Source organism: Diorhabda sublineata, chromosome 2 (assembly GCF_026230105.1).
Source record: "Diorhabda sublineata isolate icDioSubl1.1 chromosome 2, icDioSubl1.1, whole genome shotgun sequence".
In the NCBI taxonomy this organism is placed as follows: Eukaryota; Metazoa; Arthropoda; class Insecta; order Coleoptera; family Chrysomelidae; genus Diorhabda; species Diorhabda sublineata.
Window position 1 is genome coordinate 40,603,686 of NC_079475.1, and position 18,306 is coordinate 40,621,991.

General features: G+C 30.0%; 4 protein-coding genes across 7 annotated transcripts; 1 reads left to right on the plus strand and 3 right to left on the minus strand.

Moving 5' to 3' along the window:
* Positions 1 to 91: 91 nt before the first annotated feature.
* On the plus strand, positions 92 to 14,702 carry LOC130440707 (uncharacterized). 4 transcript variants are annotated; one of them, XM_056773993.1, is made up of 2 exons: positions 92 to 185; positions 14,408 to 14,702. In XM_056773993.1, exons 1-2 carry the CDS (start codon positions 158 to 160, stop codon positions 14,632 to 14,634), a joined length of 255 nt encoding a protein of 84 aa, XP_056629971.1. In that variant the 5' UTR covers positions 92 to 157; the 3' UTR covers positions 14,635 to 14,702. The 4 variants fall into 4 exon arrangements, 3 of the variants coding, with proteins under 3 accessions (XP_056629971.1, XP_056629972.1, XP_056629970.1); XR_008909556.1 differs by lacking the exon at positions 92 to 185 and adding an exon at positions 7,192 to 7,427; XM_056773994.1 differs by lacking the exon at positions 92 to 185 and adding an exon at positions 7,211 to 7,295.
* LOC130440705 (serine protease persephone-like) lies at positions 477 to 4,180 on the minus strand. The gene is made up of 6 exons (XM_056773991.1): positions 3,964 to 4,180; positions 2,177 to 2,452; positions 1,923 to 2,014; positions 1,414 to 1,771; positions 838 to 995; positions 477 to 747 (listed from the first exon to the last, which is right to left on the minus strand). Exons 1-6 carry the CDS (start codon positions 4,049 to 4,051, stop codon positions 586 to 588), a joined length of 1,134 nt encoding a protein of 377 aa, XP_056629969.1. The 5' UTR covers positions 4,052 to 4,180; the 3' UTR covers positions 477 to 585.
* Positions 6,022 to 11,184, minus strand: LOC130440704 (protein spaetzle 4). Its single transcript, XM_056773989.1, has 4 exons — positions 10,815 to 11,184; positions 8,449 to 8,747; positions 7,873 to 8,349; positions 6,022 to 6,926 (listed from the first exon to the last, which is right to left on the minus strand). Exons 1-4 carry the CDS (start codon positions 10,839 to 10,841, stop codon positions 6,590 to 6,592), a joined length of 1,140 nt encoding a protein of 379 aa, XP_056629967.1. The 5' UTR covers positions 10,842 to 11,184; the 3' UTR covers positions 6,022 to 6,589.
* Positions 14,693 to 18,305, minus strand: LOC130440703 (PAT complex subunit CCDC47). Its single transcript, XM_056773988.1, has 5 exons — positions 17,035 to 18,305; positions 16,447 to 16,901; positions 16,006 to 16,392; positions 15,172 to 15,304; positions 14,693 to 14,998 (listed from the first exon to the last, which is right to left on the minus strand). The coding sequence occupies exons 1-5, from the start codon at positions 17,216 to 17,218 to the stop codon at positions 14,760 to 14,762; spliced, it is 1,398 nt and encodes a 465-aa protein (XP_056629966.1). The 5' UTR covers positions 17,219 to 18,305; the 3' UTR covers positions 14,693 to 14,759.
* Position 18,306: the final 1 nt, after the last annotated feature.

Here is an 18,306-nt window from a genome sequence, read left to right on the forward strand (position 1 = left end):
TTTATTTATACATTTAATAATTCTTCTACATCTATTAAATGTAACCAGTTACTAATATGACTCTTCTTTTTCATCCAAATATTAGTTGGTGATTACACCTACGTACATGTCAACATTTTGAACATCTTTTTAGTTCAAATCATTTTGTTTTAGTGAAATGTTTATTTTTGCAAGAAAACACAATCGTAAGTTTTAATATTATATTTAAATTAGGTTATTAATATCATGGCAAGTCTAGTAGAAAAATCATGAACATTTTATTCACAGACTATAATATTTGAAATTTTCAGTAGATTACAAATATTGACTTAGTTTTCAAATAACTAATTTCTTGTTTTTACCTTTTGTATAATGAAAGTCTTAACTTTGTTTGGATAGATCCACAAAGCAATTTGAAGTTTGACAGTATTTGCAACGAATTAACCCCTTTATTAATTACGTTTTGGCTTGGAACAAACTTAATGTATTGAAATACAGATTGTTTAAAAAAATTTATTTAAATCAGCTGTACACTTTAATTATGAAGAATAAATATACAAATTACATTTTAAATAATGACACGTAAGAAAACTAAGAACTAATTCATTAAAAGCGTGGCCACACGTATCTTTCAATCCAGTCTAAGTACTTTGATACTCTTGTATAAACACCAGGAACACTTCCTCCACATGCGGAACCATACGACACTATACCAACAATTGAGTAAACATCTCCATCTTTTATTTGCAATGGACCACCAGAATCACCCTAACATAAACAAAAAAGTGGTTTTTTATACGAGATAATAAAACATTAATGTGAAAATAGTTAAGAATTTACTTCTTCTTTTTTACTTACCCCGCAGGCGTCGCTTGTATTTCCCCAGGCACAAATTTGACTAGAATCAATTGTTTTACTTCCTAGTGATCTAGAGAAAATGGTATTATTACATTCTGGCACGGAAACGGGAACTAATTTCGCCACTTGTAAGATGTTGCTTCTATTATCATCTTCAACTAAAATTTGTTATTAATTTCATATTTACCATCACAGTTATCAAAAACTGTTATTATAAAAGCAGTGTAACCTCATCAATCTATAAGTTATGAATAAGAAGTCTTTTCAAAGTTTTGTGATGTCATACCGTCGCCATCTTGAATATTATTTAAAATGAAATTGTAAATAGAAAAGTATTTTGAAAATACCACTCGTATATTAATTTTATTATTGATACATTCATTTTTTCTATTGACATTTTTTTACTGTAAATAAATATTTTGATGTCCTATTTGGAATTTTGATAAATAAAAACGCACAAATATGACACAATTGCGCATTAACCCAGAACGTGTCTTGATATTTGGCGGTAATAAATTGATCTTGATATGTATTAAATACGATACATTGTTGCCAGACTTTTTTAAAATTACTTACAAAATGATGTTTTTCCCCATCCAGTCACCAGAAGCCCCAGTGGATCAGTCTCGTTAGTATATAAACAAGCCGGTTTGATACGATTTGAAAAAGTAACTTCTTTTGCTAATTCTACCAGACCTATATCACCAACTTTTAATAAAGGATTATAATCTTCATGCATTCTAATATTACGAATGTCTATATCGACGTGATTAGTGTCGTTGAGTTTTGTCACACCCAGACGGGCTTTCGTCGGTTTGACAGCCTTGTCGAGGCAGTGGGCCGCTGTGAGAAGAAATTTTGATGATATTAAAGAGGCGCCGCAATTCCACCCTATCTCCCCAGGGTTATTAGCGTCTTCGAAACCTAGAGCTACCTGAATTTAAATATATACAGGGTGATTAGTTAAAAAAGACATAAAATCTGTGTATATAACTAAGATATTTAACCTCAAATTTGAACTTAACCTCAAATTTTAACAAAAACGTTTTTCTTTAAATATGATTTCATATTTATATGTTTCTTACCATATGAGGATATTCTTTTTCTTTGGCATCTTCGCCATCTGTTATGTGAAATATGATATTTGCTTTTAAAGACACTCTTACGTTATCACAAGCTGAAATTGACAAAAAAACATACACTGGAAAAAATGTTGCATACGCGTACATGCTAATAGTAATCAAATCGAGAACTTCAGAGGCATGTACGTTATACTGATGAGGTCTTTGGACATCGAAACCGTTCTTAACATTAAACAAACCTAATATATTTTTTTTACCTTGTTCGGCTTTCCTCTTATTAGATTGTCGTCTATCTTCCGTTAGAGTGGTGGTTGTTTCTTCGGAATCGTCATTTCCTCCATTCGTTATAGACTCTATTTTTGAGTTGCCTCTTATTTCCGAGCCCGGGCAGCAAACTATTTCGTCAGAATTATCCCATAAACACCTCTTTAAATTATGTTTGTGTAATTTTCTCAATGAATTTAAAGCAACGGGACATTTTGATACGCTTTTGCATATACCGCGAGTGTTGCCTGCGCGACATTCGTCTCCAACTAGAAAAAATGAAAATAAACGTATAAGAGACCATACATAAATTACGTCACACGAATTTTAGGACTTTTGAACTCCTTCCCCCGCCCTTGTCACATGTAAACAGTAGGAATATATTGACGTCACTGCGCCGGCGCATGTGGTAGCACTTGTCAATGGTCTCGCTTACAACCGAACAGTAAAAAATCAAGCGAGGAATCGTCGACAACTTAAACTATTTAAAACTCCCATTCAAAATATAGTGAGCGAGAATTATCAATAAATGTAGATGAAGTTCGTAAATTTCCCTCTCTAATAATATGTGACGTAATATATGGATGACCCCTAATACATTCTATAATGTTGATCAGTTAGTAAGCAACCAACATTACATTTGTGGATTAGGATGGCAACATCGCAAATACGTAATGAATTATTATATGCTGAAGAACGTAAATTTTTACTAAGACTCAAGACAGACAGTATTATAATACAGACACCAGGTATAATTATTGGGATTTCTGTGTCAATATGTCATCCGTGATTGATATAAAACAAAAATACTGTATAGATATGTCGCGCTAAAATTGACCTTCAGGTCAAATTTACAGATAAGTATGAAACAAATAAAAATATATATATCAACATCAAAAAATTATTGAAATAAGTTTCATGGTAACTAATACTAAGCTCAGATAAAATTTGAATTTAATTCCAAAATTAAAAAAGCGAAATTGTTAACCTTAAAAATGTAATGTTTCGAATTAGTTTTAAATCTGATAAAATCTGCTGTGTCTGCTAACCAAAACTGATCGAGACAATCACGTCGATACATTCAAAATAAAAAATTATCGAACACGATGTCTTTATGGAGCTTTTTGAATTCTTAAACCGTTTCATTATGTTAATAAAAAAAAAAAAAAATAAGTGTCAATGCACTACTTGAAATAAATGACTAATTTGGTTATTGTAGTTTCCGAGGACTAATCTTTTGATTTTCAAGAGGCACAGTTGACTTAAAACCAGTTTTGGTTAATAAACAAGCCACCAATTGCTTCTGTAATCTTCGTCGAGTTTTGTTTACATTAAAACTGTTCATAGGGAGTCATATCAAAGCAAAAACAAGAGATAATTAGAACGAAATTTGCTAAGAAACAATTTTAGTCACAACCACTTTTGTTTGCCATTATATGAATATAAATAAGACACGATCGTCATAATATGCATCTATAATAATGTTATTAGTATTTAATTATATAATTCTATGCTGGAAAATAACCATTTTTCTCAAATTCTCAAGGAGGTTAAAAAAAAATCTATTATATTATGTATTAACGCACCACCTTGTATAATAAAGACTTTCGATGATGAGTAAATATATAATTAATGTGAAATATTTCAATTTTAACCAACAACGCGATTTAATTTTCCCAAAAATTTATTTTTAATCGTTTATAAGATAACCTTACAGCAACCTCACTAACAATATTTTTTTCGTTCACGGTATAACTTCCTCTAAAATATAAACACCTACCGTCATAGTTGTCGTATTCTTCGAAAGCTAGACAGGATACGTAGATAACTGTTCCTACACAAAACGCTAACAAAATGTGTTTTTCCATCACTAATTTCAAATTAAAAAAATTTCATGTTCATTGTCAAGATCGACTTGATGTGGATTCACAACCGACTGACATTCGTTCCGCTGTTGGCTGTTAACTTGTTTCTGGATAGTCGGTAACAAAAGTTGTATGGCAAGATTCGGTTTTAAATAAACTTATAATTGCGCATACTCATTAACAACGTGATTAATCGTTTATTAGGAAATCCAAAATTCGAAGAACCAGTTAGGGTCGAGATGAACGTTTTTCGGCGTCTGAACAAAAACTAAATATATTTTTTTTTTTTTGTATATTAAGCATAAGTGCTCAATTGTATAACATACATTCGTTAAAATCATTTTTTTTTATTTGTTTTGGATTTGACGTATCGTTTCTGCACTCTTTCTTTTCTAATGTAAAAAATTTTTTTTTTATCACTTTTCTGAATGTTTTGAGTAGAAAATATTGAAATTTACTATATATATATTTCGAAATATCATCAATACGGATAAAAATTTGTGATTTAAAAATCGAAAAGTAAGTTGGCAATTATTTAAATTAAATACATTTTGACCCTCGTATAATTTCTTGAACAACTTTAATGGAAAACACGAAAATCTATACTCCTTTAATTTTTTTAATCACCCTCAATGTAAATAAGAGTATTATAATATATGGTTGATTCATCTTGGGTAACTGGTTACTATTTTAGTCCATTCTCATACCTCTTTGACTACCGTACATTCGAAATTACTTAATATGTTCAAACTTCATCCATATTTATCTTTTCTCCCCACTTCCAAGTTATTACAATTTTATGTATATTTGGTTGCCTATTTTAGTTTATTCCCACCAGAGATATAGAGGGGAGAATTAGCACAGACAAATTTAGAAGGACGCGGAAAAGCCTCCATTTTAGTGTTAGCATAAGTTACAACGTTGTCAAATGTCTCTCATTAAATTATATACAAAACGATCATATTTTCACAAAAATTATGTTAGTTAAAATAGGCATATCATCCCAAAAAGGGATTATTGTCTTAAAGTAGTACTAAAATCAATTGTACCAATATTTGAGGTTTATAATTATAGATTGAAATGGTGATTATGCGTCAACTGGCAACGCTGTTGTACTTGTTGTTACAAATGATTCGGTGAAGAGTTTTTTTTTAATTGTGTAATAATTATTTTCGTAAAAATCTACCACCACTAAATTGCATTTATACTAGTAATTTTACAGGGATTAAAGTTAAAATGTCGACTACTACGGAAAGATTTGTTTCTAACAAAGTTTTTTGTTGTACGACCTCAAAGACCTGCACATGTACGCAAGTTCACTTATTTTCACTATTTTAAAGAGTTGCTTATTTTAATAGTGTTATTACGTTTTTCAAAATATGATAATTTTTTAAATATAAAGGCTATAAATTACCGTAGTTTCAAATTTGCCGCCGAAGGTAAGTTACGTCATTAGTACATTCACGCAAGTATATCCACAATTGTTCAATTGGCAGTTTCATGTATATGTATATTTGGTTGCCTATTGTAGCACAGTTTCTTTGTTTTTTCTTTTTATTTTTACTTAACCCCTTCAGCTTATACATTCATATATATATTTTAAAAAATCCTAGTCCCTACAGGTTTCTGGTTTAGTTTTTTTCCAAAAATTTCAAGCCCATCTCTAATATCGTCACTTCCTGTTTCTATTTGATTTATATATTCATTTAGTTGCCTTTTGTTATCTCTAATCTCAGTAATGTTCTATAACTGATACGTTATGTTGTTTCCTAATTCCAATTTTTATATCGTTTCAACATTTTCAATTCAAACTTCGTCCATATTTGTCTCTTCTCATACTTCCGGGTTATTCCAATTCCAATGTATATTTGGTTGCCTATACTATTTCTTTGACATTTTCCTTCATATGTATATTTGATTGCCTAATTTAATATCTTTTTATTTTGTGGTAAGGATTTGAAATTTGAAAACGACTTTATTATAAAACATAAAAATTTTATTAGATAATATGAACAATTATTTGAGTATTTACATTAAAAAGTTTAAATAAATATAAAAATAATGCAACAAATAATAATATATGAGTAATTAACAATTTTAAACTAGATGGTTCATATATTATTGTACTTTTTATAATAGTTTTAACAATAACACTAGCCTTAAGTTTTTTATCTAAATATGCAGATAAAACTAAGACAAATATGATAATAACATCTCGATAATATGAAGTTTTAGGTTAAGTTTACAATTTTGACATTTGCAGCATCTACACAAAATTTAGATTTGTCAAGTATAAGTAAAATCGTTTCTCGTGTAACGGGGAATATAAAATTATTTACGTTGGTATCTATGCAGCATCAATATTCGGTGTTGTCAGATTTTTATTCTCAAAATCAAACAATTAGAAATATTCTTGTTTAGGTTAGACTTTCAGAAATCGTTTCGATAAAGTAAAAAAAAAAGAAGAAGTACAACACTTTGAATGCTTTTCTCGTATTTTTTTCCTCAATATTTATCCTATTCCCATTGTTTTAGTTCTTTTTAGTTTCCAGTTTGGTATCTAGGACTTCTAGAAGTCACTCTAAATTCCACTGGCATATCGTAACATTTACAAACGCAACACGATGGAAATTTAAACCAATCAGAAAAAATCCCGCGACACTCATTGCTAGGATCGTAAGCCAAAAGTCTGTGTAACCGGTATTGTTGTTCACACCTACAACCGTCCCTGCAATACATTTGTCTATGTTCGTACGTACATTTTTCCCAGTGTACGTATTGTTCGAAAGGGTACATGTTTAGGAGGGCCAAAACTTCGCCTCGAGTATTATTCGCCCAAAAGGGAGCTACTACTTCTTCCCTGACAGGACAAGCGTTCCTAAAAAAGCGATAAGTTTGACAGAACTTAATTTCTAAAAATTTTGTAACGTGTATTTTTATTTTGACGACTAGATTAAATCACCAATCTTAAAGGTATGTTTTTGATAAACATATTTTATAACCACTAAATGTAATATCAGAAAGAATTTCTTATAAAATATTATATTTCCAAACATTTCTGAGGAAGTGTTACACTAGGCAACACAGCATTGTAGTCCAATTAATTTTTTGGCTATTGGTATAGTGGATCTGGATCACGTGAATTCAGTTTGGTTTAAGTTGCCGCCATGTGCAATCGTTTATCACGCCATTAAGTTATAAAAATGCATTTTCAAGTAAAAAGTGATGTTAGAAAATAAAGTACATCGTAAGTAAATATAAAAAGTGTGTTTATTAGTGTGAAAAAGTTATTAGGACATTAGCAATTGCAGTAATGAGTGAGATGTGTCGTAAAAATAAAAACAAAGTGGTGAACGTTCTGGATTCGTCCATTTTTAAAGTAAGATCCAACATGATTTTCGCAAATTTACAATAATAAAATTCACCTAATTTGTTTATCTAATTGCAAACTTCTATAATACAACTATAATATCATATAATTATTGTTTGAATTCATTTTTTTTTTATTTACTCTCTAGCAACTAATCATGACAAGCCAATTCAGTTGAAATTTCGATTGCATTAGTAAATATCTAGTAGTACTAATATAGATCATTATATTTGGGTTAATTATTCTTTTTAATTATAAAAAAGTGAAGAATTTTCATTCGAACTATATAATATTCTTTCCTAAAAATAATTCTTATCATCGATAGTTCAAGTCACAGCGTTGCCATGTTTTATGATATTTCAATGTAAATAATTGTTTTTATCGAAAAATATTTTTCAAATGAAATCTTTTTTTAGAATAAATACTAGAAGATTTGTTAAAAAAAAAAACTTACACTCCTTTCATATTATAGTTGACATGTACTTTTTTTTTCGAATCTTCGTTATCTAAATCTTGAAACAACATAGTTTCTGCCATCTTTTCCTTTTCTTCGGATTTTTCCCCTGCAGTAACTTCTTCGGTGGTACCAGTAGTAGTAGTAACGGTACTATCTTCTCTAGTTTCATTCATCATGTACGTAGTAGATTCGAAAGTTGATTCAGTGGTGGTAGTAACGTCAGGATTATCCGAATAATTTTCCGTAGTTGTGAAATCTTCGGTTTTTTTCGATGGAGTACTTTTCGTGGTTCGATCGGTCGATTGTCGAAAGTGCGGCGCCGTTTTCAAACCGGCCAATTTGATCGATATGATTGGTTCTTCCGAGTATATAAATTTCGTGTTAAGTACGTCATCGTTTGATAGATCGTCTCGAAGGAACCTGGCCTCGCTCTCTACCTCGTTATATTCATTTTCTACCCCTTCAAAATTATATCTGGAAAGAAAATATCACCAAATCTATATCTAACAACGATCTATTATTCATTTTTTGACCAAATAAAAACAGATTTTTCGGTTTAAATTAATACTATACCTAGAATATCTCAAATTATTTTCAATTGGTGTTAAAATTTCGGGTTCGTCTTGAAATTCAGTTCTGAGAACATGCCCGTGCCTCTGATCACCGTACATCCGCCTCATGAGTCCTTGGTTATCTTTGACGAAACGTCGTACTGCTTGCCAAGGGTAGGTTTTACCCGCCGAAGTGCAATATCCTTGTTTCAATAAATCGCATGGCGGCCGAAACATTTTGCCTGATCTGTACGGTCGGCCGCAAGTCGCTTGATCCCCACCAGCGTCATACCCATATTCCAAACTTCTACGGGCGTACAACTAAAAGTACATCAATTTTTTTCACAAACTTCACTTGAAATAAAATATCGATAAACTTGAAGCTGAGTTCTAAACATGCCATTTAGAAGCAGCGTTTTTTATTACCATAGATAAATATTTATTTTCTATTGTTTATTAACGAACTAAGCAAATATATATAATGATTCGCGAATTTTTATTTTGTACCAGTCCGTTACTGTACTTTCCCAGCAAATTAACGATTTCTGTCCATTGGCCGACAAATGTCGGTCACTGGGTTAACTTTATGTTTTTATTTATTCAAGAAACACACTATTGCTTTCACCTGATCATCTTTAGACACTCAATTTTGATTTCCCTCTCGAAAAAGTAACGCTACAACACTCGTTAATATTTTAGTTAAATTTAAACTTTAATCAATAATGTTTAATGTATCAAATTTCGTATCAAACTTATTTTTATATGTAAATTCGTAAATTAATACTAAAAATTCGTTTTTATAAAAGGGAAACGTCATAAAGAAACACAATATTATAAGAAAAAAAATCAAATAAACATGGCAACGTGGCACTGCTTACAACGAATAAAATGTTACGCCCACTTATTAGACATATTTTATATGGTACAACTACTTAATACATAAATTTGGCAACATTTAATTTCATCCGTCAAATGTTTGATATGAATATGGCGGGAGAATTTTATTTCATTATTTTGATGTTTTTGCTTGGAACTAATCAAGAATGCACCTGCAGTTTTCACTTAGAGAAACTTTTATAACGACAAATTTATTCATCTACTTTATCTGGCGTCGCATAACGATTCTTTCATGGTAATCTTTTCCTGCTGAGTCATTGAATTGCTATTTACTTTCGCTACATTCCAGTACTTAGTTCGACCATTTTCTTTTTGCTCGAATCTGTTCTTTTTTTTTTTGAAAAGTATCAAAATCCGTATTAATACTGTATAACATCACAGATAATAAATTTATGGGATTAAGATCGTTTAGAGAAAGGTAAGTGAGGGTTTACGACTATGCGCTATTCTTAACCTCAAATTTATGTTGATTTTAATCGCAAAAAAGAAACTTCGTAATTTATTACTTCTGATTTAATTGTTATTAGAAACGGTAAAATAATCGTATTTTATGGAAATAGTAAGTGGGCGTATAATTTTTGCAACATTATCACAATATAAAGTAAAAAAAACCGTTACTTACAACTACGTACCAAATACAATATATAGGGTGTTGAAAAAAAAACATTATAAATAGAGAGCAATTGTTATATGTTGTCATGTGTCATGTGAAAGTCACAGTGACAGGTTATGTCAAACGTCAACGTAATTTTAAAAGTACGTTGACATATCGTTATAGTGATGAAATACAGGGCGCGTACAAAGTTTTTTGGTACATTAAAATTTCTCCGAGGGTAACTAGATTTTTTATATGGAATGTGTACAACGCTACTAGTTGTTAAAAAATAATACTGCTTATATTTTTTAATCTAGTTCATATAATATTGTAAAATCCTATGTGAGAAAAACGAGAAAAGTCTGAAAATGTTAAAATACACTTTCTATTTGTAAAATTTTTATTTCCTTGGTCAATAGAAGTGAAATTTTTGTATTTAAAGATATTATTCTAATTTTATTTCGTATGGCAACTGAAAATCGCAGTAATACCACTCCCTGTATAATAATATTTAATATATTGCCGTTAATAGTTACGCACATGGTCTAGATGTGGGTTTTTGAATAAATGTGAATAATTTTTTAGACTCTGGTGAATATTTAGCACAAAATTATCAAAAAATGAAGCTCATCAATACAAGGTTCAAAAATCTTTATTTCACAACTGTACTTGAATGTATTTTTATTTCATAGACAAACTGAAAAGAGTACGAGATTGTATTAGTAAAGTATGTCTGTATTATTAAAAAAAAAAACAAAAAAAAAAGGTGTAATAAAGCGATTAGAACTTGAACTGTTTCGCAAATTGTGTAAAAAAATATATAAAAAACGTTTTATTATCAACCGAATGTTTCTTAATTTTGACCCAATTTTCGTTATTAAATTTTCGTTACTCACCAGTAATACAAAACAACAAAGTATCATCTTGCATTTCAAAAAATATCCAACAGTAATTTTTCCCTGTGTCTATGCATTTCCGTGCTGTGGATATCCAAAAAAGCACAACCACGACAAATATATGATAGAAGAAAACGCAGAAAAAAAAAGTTGAAAGCGCGACCTACTAGCAGCGTTCACACAAAAACACGCCGGCTCGAGGCCAGTCAGTCACCAGTGCCAATGAAGAACTAAAATTGTCGATACGAGCGTGTGTGCGTTGGAACTCTTCAGACTGAAGAACTTCAGTTCCAACACTTTAGTGAATGGTGATATATTTGGCAGGCCACACACTATACACCTTATTTTACGTTATTTTATATTTTGTACTACGGCGGGATATTATATAGTAAATTGGTATTTTTAAAAAGAGAAAATGAAATTTTTTTTATATTTTTTAAAACTACAAAGAATTTTCTATGAATTTTTGAATATTTAACTGTTAAAAAGATGATAACTCTTATAAATTTGTTAATAGAGTTTATTTATATTTAAAATTATTAATTTCGAGGTTATATAATTGAATTGGAAATAAATATTTACGTAGATTCAAAAGACGTCAAACAAAATTTTTCTAAAACGGAAACATCTCGTACAGATAAATGACGTGTGTGGTCAGCTATACCCGATACATTGTTTGTAGTGTTGGTTAAAGTTAAATGAGGTTTCTCTGGTTTTCTGCTTTCTGATGGCAACAACGATGTGTCGAAGAAGAAAAAGTAAAGCAAAGTGGGCCAAATGTCTCCTCCTCCGTATACAAGGAGCGCGCGATTGTATTTATCAAAAATTACACTACCGCTCAAAAGTTTTTGTCCGTTTTATTGTTAACGATACCAAATATGTCCAAATATGTGAAATGGAAATATTTATAAGAATTTTATTGATTTGAAATAAGCGGATGACTTGGTAGATATATATCATCGATTTTGAATGATACGTTTGGTGGAATTAACCAAAAAATACTTTTTTTACGTCGTAATATAGATGATGTATTTAATTTAACGTCTCATTTTCTATGTTTACCTACAAATAATACGAAAAATTTAGTTGTCCACTCTGTATACTGCGTGTGAAGCCAGAAAACCTCGACCACCACTAGCGATGATTCTCTCATTTCATCGCATGTGGTATTGTCATTCAATTGCCTATCCTATCACCACTTCTTTATTTATTTATCATTCCACCAAAAATACAGTGGCAAGAATATGAAAAACACTTACTTAAATGCCGCTTCGTAAATTAAATTTTCCTGTATCAATAAATACACTGGTAAACACTATTTTTGTCACACGATAAGGTGTCTCAAGAGAGTGACTCAATTTATGAAACGTCATTTGAACTGTTTGGGACTTGAACATTTACCAAAAACTATAAACGATATTTTTTCCCCGGTGTTAATGATTTTTATACTTTTTTTCCATTGATATATTATTGTTTGGTGGCCATAGTACATTCAAAATTTGGTAAAAGTTTTCGTGTGACAAAAAAATTTTGTTAACCAGTGATATGAATGTGGAAGCTTATATTTTTGGTGGAATATTTCGAACGGCGCGTAGACACGATACTTAATTTCACGACTGGGCGGTACTTACACGGGGAGACAAATTAACGGGAAATGTCTATCACGTCGGTCAAAGGTACCGACTGAAAATGAGATATTAAACTTGATATGCAAAAAAAATTGGTAGGCACTTTCTATATGGTAGTACCTACCGGATTTTTAACTGTACCTCAAAGCTCCCACAATTATTTTTATCTCGGGATACTTAATACTTAATAGGTATATGTTTGAGTATACGAGGTACGTATTAGTTGACCCGAATGAAATATATATAAATTGCATATCTAATATGGTAATTAGTACTTGTTTTTATTATTATGTAATTTATTTATTGGATGCTAAATAGTGAAAACAATTTTCTTTGTATAAAGTAAACACTTGAGACAATATTTAGTAGATACTAGTGTACTAAACACCCTGTAACGAGGCTACACAACGATATTTGTTTCGATTTTTATTTTCATATATTAAATTTTATATCGATTTTGATAATGAAAAACTGTTTATTGTTATTGCTACATTTTCTAATAAATATTTATGTGAAATTATTTATTGTCTTATTTATTACAACCCATTTTATTACCGAAATAAAATTTTCTATTCAACTTATACTTCAACAACTAATTCTAATAAATCATATGGAAAACAGTATCACGATGTCGAAGTATTTTTATATTTTCATTTTGACTTTGAGTATTTGCCTCTTTAGCTTCGTTGTCTCGACTGTACAGACCGAAAATCAAAATAGCGATACTGGTAAGTATTAACAAAATCAAAATATACGATATTTTGTTATCAATTCGTTTTCTCATTAGAATAAATCTAACCACGGTAAAGTTATTAATGTAGTATCTAAATTCGGGTTTAAAGAGGGTTCCTTCTCAATTAAAACTCGCAGTATATAGAAATTAACGCAAATCATAAAACGAATAGTTACAGTTGAACAACGTTGCCAGACTGTGAAGGTAGTATCGAGAAATAAGAAACGATTAAGTTTTTATTTTATCATAAAAAGCTACTGTAATGTATTGATAAAAAATTATTGTGCATATTCTCAATTTATTTGAACAGTTTTCTAGTAATAATTCATGTAAAATTTAGAGAAATTATTTAAAAAAAGGTTTGATAACGTTTTACAAATATATATAAATTTGGCAACTCTATAATCTGATGATAAATAGTTTTGATTTTCGGACTCTTAAGTTCAAAGTAACTAATAAAAATTAAGGCTTCGATCTATTTCGTTATTTTTCAACGTTCAATGAAAATGCTTTCTCATACATAGATTTCTACTATACATTCACAGAAAAAAGTTAAAAATGACTAATAAATCTTGTAGTAAATTCTGATTGATTCTAACCTTAATTTTAGCAATCTTATAAATATCATCGAAAATTTCAAAGGACTAGAATACGTTTTACTTACCACTATGTTGTAAAACAATATAATATTTACAAAAATCTAGTTTGATAAAACTTTTGACGTTTCTCAATCCCATCAGATTCTTCTTTTATAACTAATTCCATTTCATCGAATAGTTTTCACATAAAACATTCTTTTATAAATGAATGATCATATAGGTAGAGGACAAATTACAGGAAAAAGAAGAATAACTTGAGATGAGCAATATACATAGAATTAATATAAAAGATAGAGGGGTTCGAATAAGGAAAACAACGGCATATCTCCTTTTACTCTGATTAGATCGCAATGAGTCGAAGTTACAAGTGGTGGTAGTGACAAGATTTGAATAAAGAGTAAAAAGATTATTGTATCTCTCTTCAATTTCACTTAAATAGCGCTCTCTTTCTGTTTTTAATATTAACTATTATATCGTTATTAAGGAATGATTTATACGAGGTCTGCTCAAATTTAAATCACTTTTATAGTTATAAACTTATGTTTTGTCAGTACCCAGTGGCTAATTTAATCTTCAATTTTCTTATTAGTTGTTTATCGTAACTACTGTACATATATTTGTTTTTTTTTATAGCAAATCCTGACGATGCTTCCTCAGAACACATAAGGGTGAAAATAAGGAAAGACGTAGAGGAAATGATCGATAAAATACCAAAATTGAGATCGGCGGATTTATTAACGGAAGATAATGTTTTTGTAAATTTAAAACCGTATTTGAGCAAATTGGATAATCAGCAAATGGAACAATTCAAATCGAAAGTACAAGAAGTTATGAGAAAAGTAGAAAAAATAATGACATAACCTCGTAGAAAGTTTATGATAAAATGAAATATTCAGGTGTAAAAGGTATAAAATAAAAATCCGTACAACAAGAATCGTTTTATTTAACTACCGGAAACTATAAATAGAAAAGGAGATCGATTTATTTACAAAGCCTTCACTTTTAATTGTTTCATTTTGGGTCCTCTCTTTTTCGCTTGCCTCTTCTCTTCCTTGATCTCCCAACGTCTTTGTCGTTCTGGATCATCTTCCGCCATTATCTTCTCCTTTTCCAAACGTCTCTTTTCTTCTTTTCTGGCAGCAGCAGCTTCTGCCCTAGCTTGATGTGTCGACTTCAAAAAGGCTTCTTCAACTTTCTGGCGATTCTTATCCGCTTTAGTTTTTGCTAAAGCAATAAAAAATAGGAATAATACACCACCTCAAAACTATATACCGATATTATATTCATTCAGATAAAGATATTTCTCCATTTTGGCGAGTTTTGGATCGATTTAGTAGATAATATTAAAAAAATAACGATTTTACTGAATCAAGGAATAATCAGAATAATGAACTCACCTTCTTTAGTAAGTCTGATACGTTTAACTTTATCTATACAATAAAATACCATATTCATAAGTGGAGTTAACTTTGAACAAGCCTCTTCGAGAGACATTCCTTTAACTGGAATATTGAAGTTGAACATAAGCACCTAAAATAATAAATAAAGGGAAAATTTACTAGGATTCCACATCTAAATCATTAACAAATCGATATTTCTAGAAATTAGTGAAAAATTATATTTAAATCTAAATCATATACAGATGAAATATAAATAATATTTTTTGATCTTGCCATGAATGAAGACCTGACTTGATTATAAGTCAACCTCATCAGATTCGCAAGTGTGCCCTTGGGATTTTTGGGCAGTCATGGCAAATTCAGATCTAATGGGAAATTGGTGACACTGCATGGTGCATCCCTTGATGAATTAAAGGTTATCATTGGTATCATTCATCAATGAGATTGATGCTTGAAATGATATTTTGTGGCCATTCAATTTCTTTCATACAATGAAAAATGTATTTCCCGGCATCCTTTTAGTATGTGCCAACCATCTCACGCTTTGAACATAAATGAATCTTGTTATTGATTGGTATTTATATGGAAACTTACTAATTGGAAATACAGGTACTTAATAGATTTGCCAAATATTCACTTGCTTAAAACCTCAACAATAAACCAGAGAAAATATCAAAAATATTTTTATATTTAAGAACTTATGTTTCCAATTTTGTTGTTACTACATCATAGTTTTTTGCTGTTTTTTACAAATAATTAATTAAAAATACAACATTTTACTATTTTGCAAACTTTTCTATACAAAAAATTGATTCAAGAAGTTTCACTTACTTTTTCAGTCTCAGGTAATTTTAAAGCTCCACTATCCTCAGTCTGTTTTACTCCAGAGTATTGATCGGAAAAATGAATAAAATCGATATATTCAGGATATTTATTGATTACAGTTGAAACTTTACTATCCAAAATAGCAGACGTGGCTTCTCCAATTTCACTCATTACATTAAAAGATGACGAAACATTGAATTTATCACCAGGTTTACGTTCTGGACAATATACACTTAAATCTGCCATGTCTTTAACGAGTTGTTGGGCCGTTTTTTTAGCGGCGAGACAAAATATAAAAGTGTCCATGTCTTCTTTGTTCATGCGGACAGTGATGTGGATTTGGTCCATAGTAGGACGCATCATACCAGATAGTATAGCTAGTAAATCTTGTCTCTGGAAAATAAAGGATTAGAATAACATATTTTAATGGAAAAATTATTAATTTACCTTTATTAGTTTGAGTTCCACAAGCATACCTTCGCAACATGTTCTTCCACTGCACCAAAGGGTAAATACATTTTCACTTTCTTTAATTAAATTAACATTTTCGTTCCTATCTAAAGAACCATCATCTCCAACTAAAGAAAAATTATCTTCCAATAGTTGTCTGTGAGTATTGAACCAAGTATTAGCAATTTTGCCATTTTTACTTTTCCCAGTGACGAAATTTATAAAGTACACCACTAATCCTGACAACATCAATATTTCTAAATAATAACTATCCCAGTTTTGGCGGAAGTTTACAGGTACTTTGGCTATTGTTATTTTCGGTTCACTCTCTACTTGTTCTTCTTTTATTTCAAAACCTTCAAATTCTTCCACATCTTGGAAGTGCTCAAATTCCGAATCGTCATCTTCATCATTCACTATTATATCTATTTCATCTTCAATCAGTATTTTTTCTACAAAATAAAAACACCTTGGGTCTAATCTACCCAATGATAACCTTGATCATATTTATTCACTGCTTAACCTTACAAATCTAGTTCAAGTTTTATTGTGACGTAAATTTAATTAAAATAAATTTGAGCAAACCTGATGACTTTGGTGCTGTATTCAAATTTTCCTCAGGTACATTTTGTTCGTCTTCAACATCAAAATCTTCAAATTCAGCAAAATCATTGTCTAACGAATCAAGTTCATCACTATCTTGATGAGTTAAACCACACTGAATAATTTGAATTAAAAATATTGATAGAATTAAGTAACGTATCAACATATTTCTCTCTAAAAATTTTGTTCCAAATTCTAATTTTATAAATCTAGTTACTCTACAATCACGTAACCTATTTTATTATATATTCTTCTTTTTGGTTACGAACCACAAACGAACTATGTCATAGACGTTTCATATATAAATCAATGTCAAATCAATCCAAGTAGGTACCAACATAAAAAATATAGTTGAAAAATAACAAATTTAAAAAAAATTTATTTTAACAGTGTATTAGTGAATTAATATTTGATTCTAACTCATGATTCTTAAAAATTATAAGGAGTTCATGCTACTCATACTTTTTTTATGATTTTAACAATTAGTTTTCAGATTACGGAGTTCAACAAAACAAAAGTCTAAATGTTTCAAGTGTAATATTTTAAACATCTACTTTCATAACTTAACTGCTATTTCAAAATATACACTTACCTTTGCTACTATTTTTTATGATGTAAAAGAAATTAGTAGTTAATATTTTCACATTTGGATAGCGCTGATTTAGTCAGAAGAAATAAAATTGTCGTGTGATATCGTGTAAACTTATTCTGTGTAATTTCACACTAATAGTTATGCAACCAAATATACTTCTAGCGAATAATTTTTTCTAATTACAATGTTTATTTCAACTTCTTTTATATGAATGTTAGTTTAAACTGATTTTCATAGAAAAAAAGATCCAAAATTATATTATTTGTACCATGTGTCATATGGCTAATTCTGGAGTACAGTTTACAGTAAAATAATTCCGCAATTGTTTCTTCAAAGTAGATGTTTCCTTTCCTGCAATTTTTTATTAATTTAACGTAAGGTTTCGTTGAACAATAATCGTACAACCTTCAAAAATATGTGTAGGTATCACCCACTCCGAGAAACATGTCCACGCACCAAATTTCACATTACACAAAATTGCCACCGCGTAAATTCAAAACAGAGGCGTGCGTATCTACATATCCGGAAGGCATTGCTTTTTGGAGTTTATGCACAGCTGATATTTCTTGTCTTAGTGTTCGCAATTTTTATTGAATTTGAGTTAGTAATATAAGTAAATGTAATTGAATTAACTTAAATTACAGAATATTTAACATACGGAA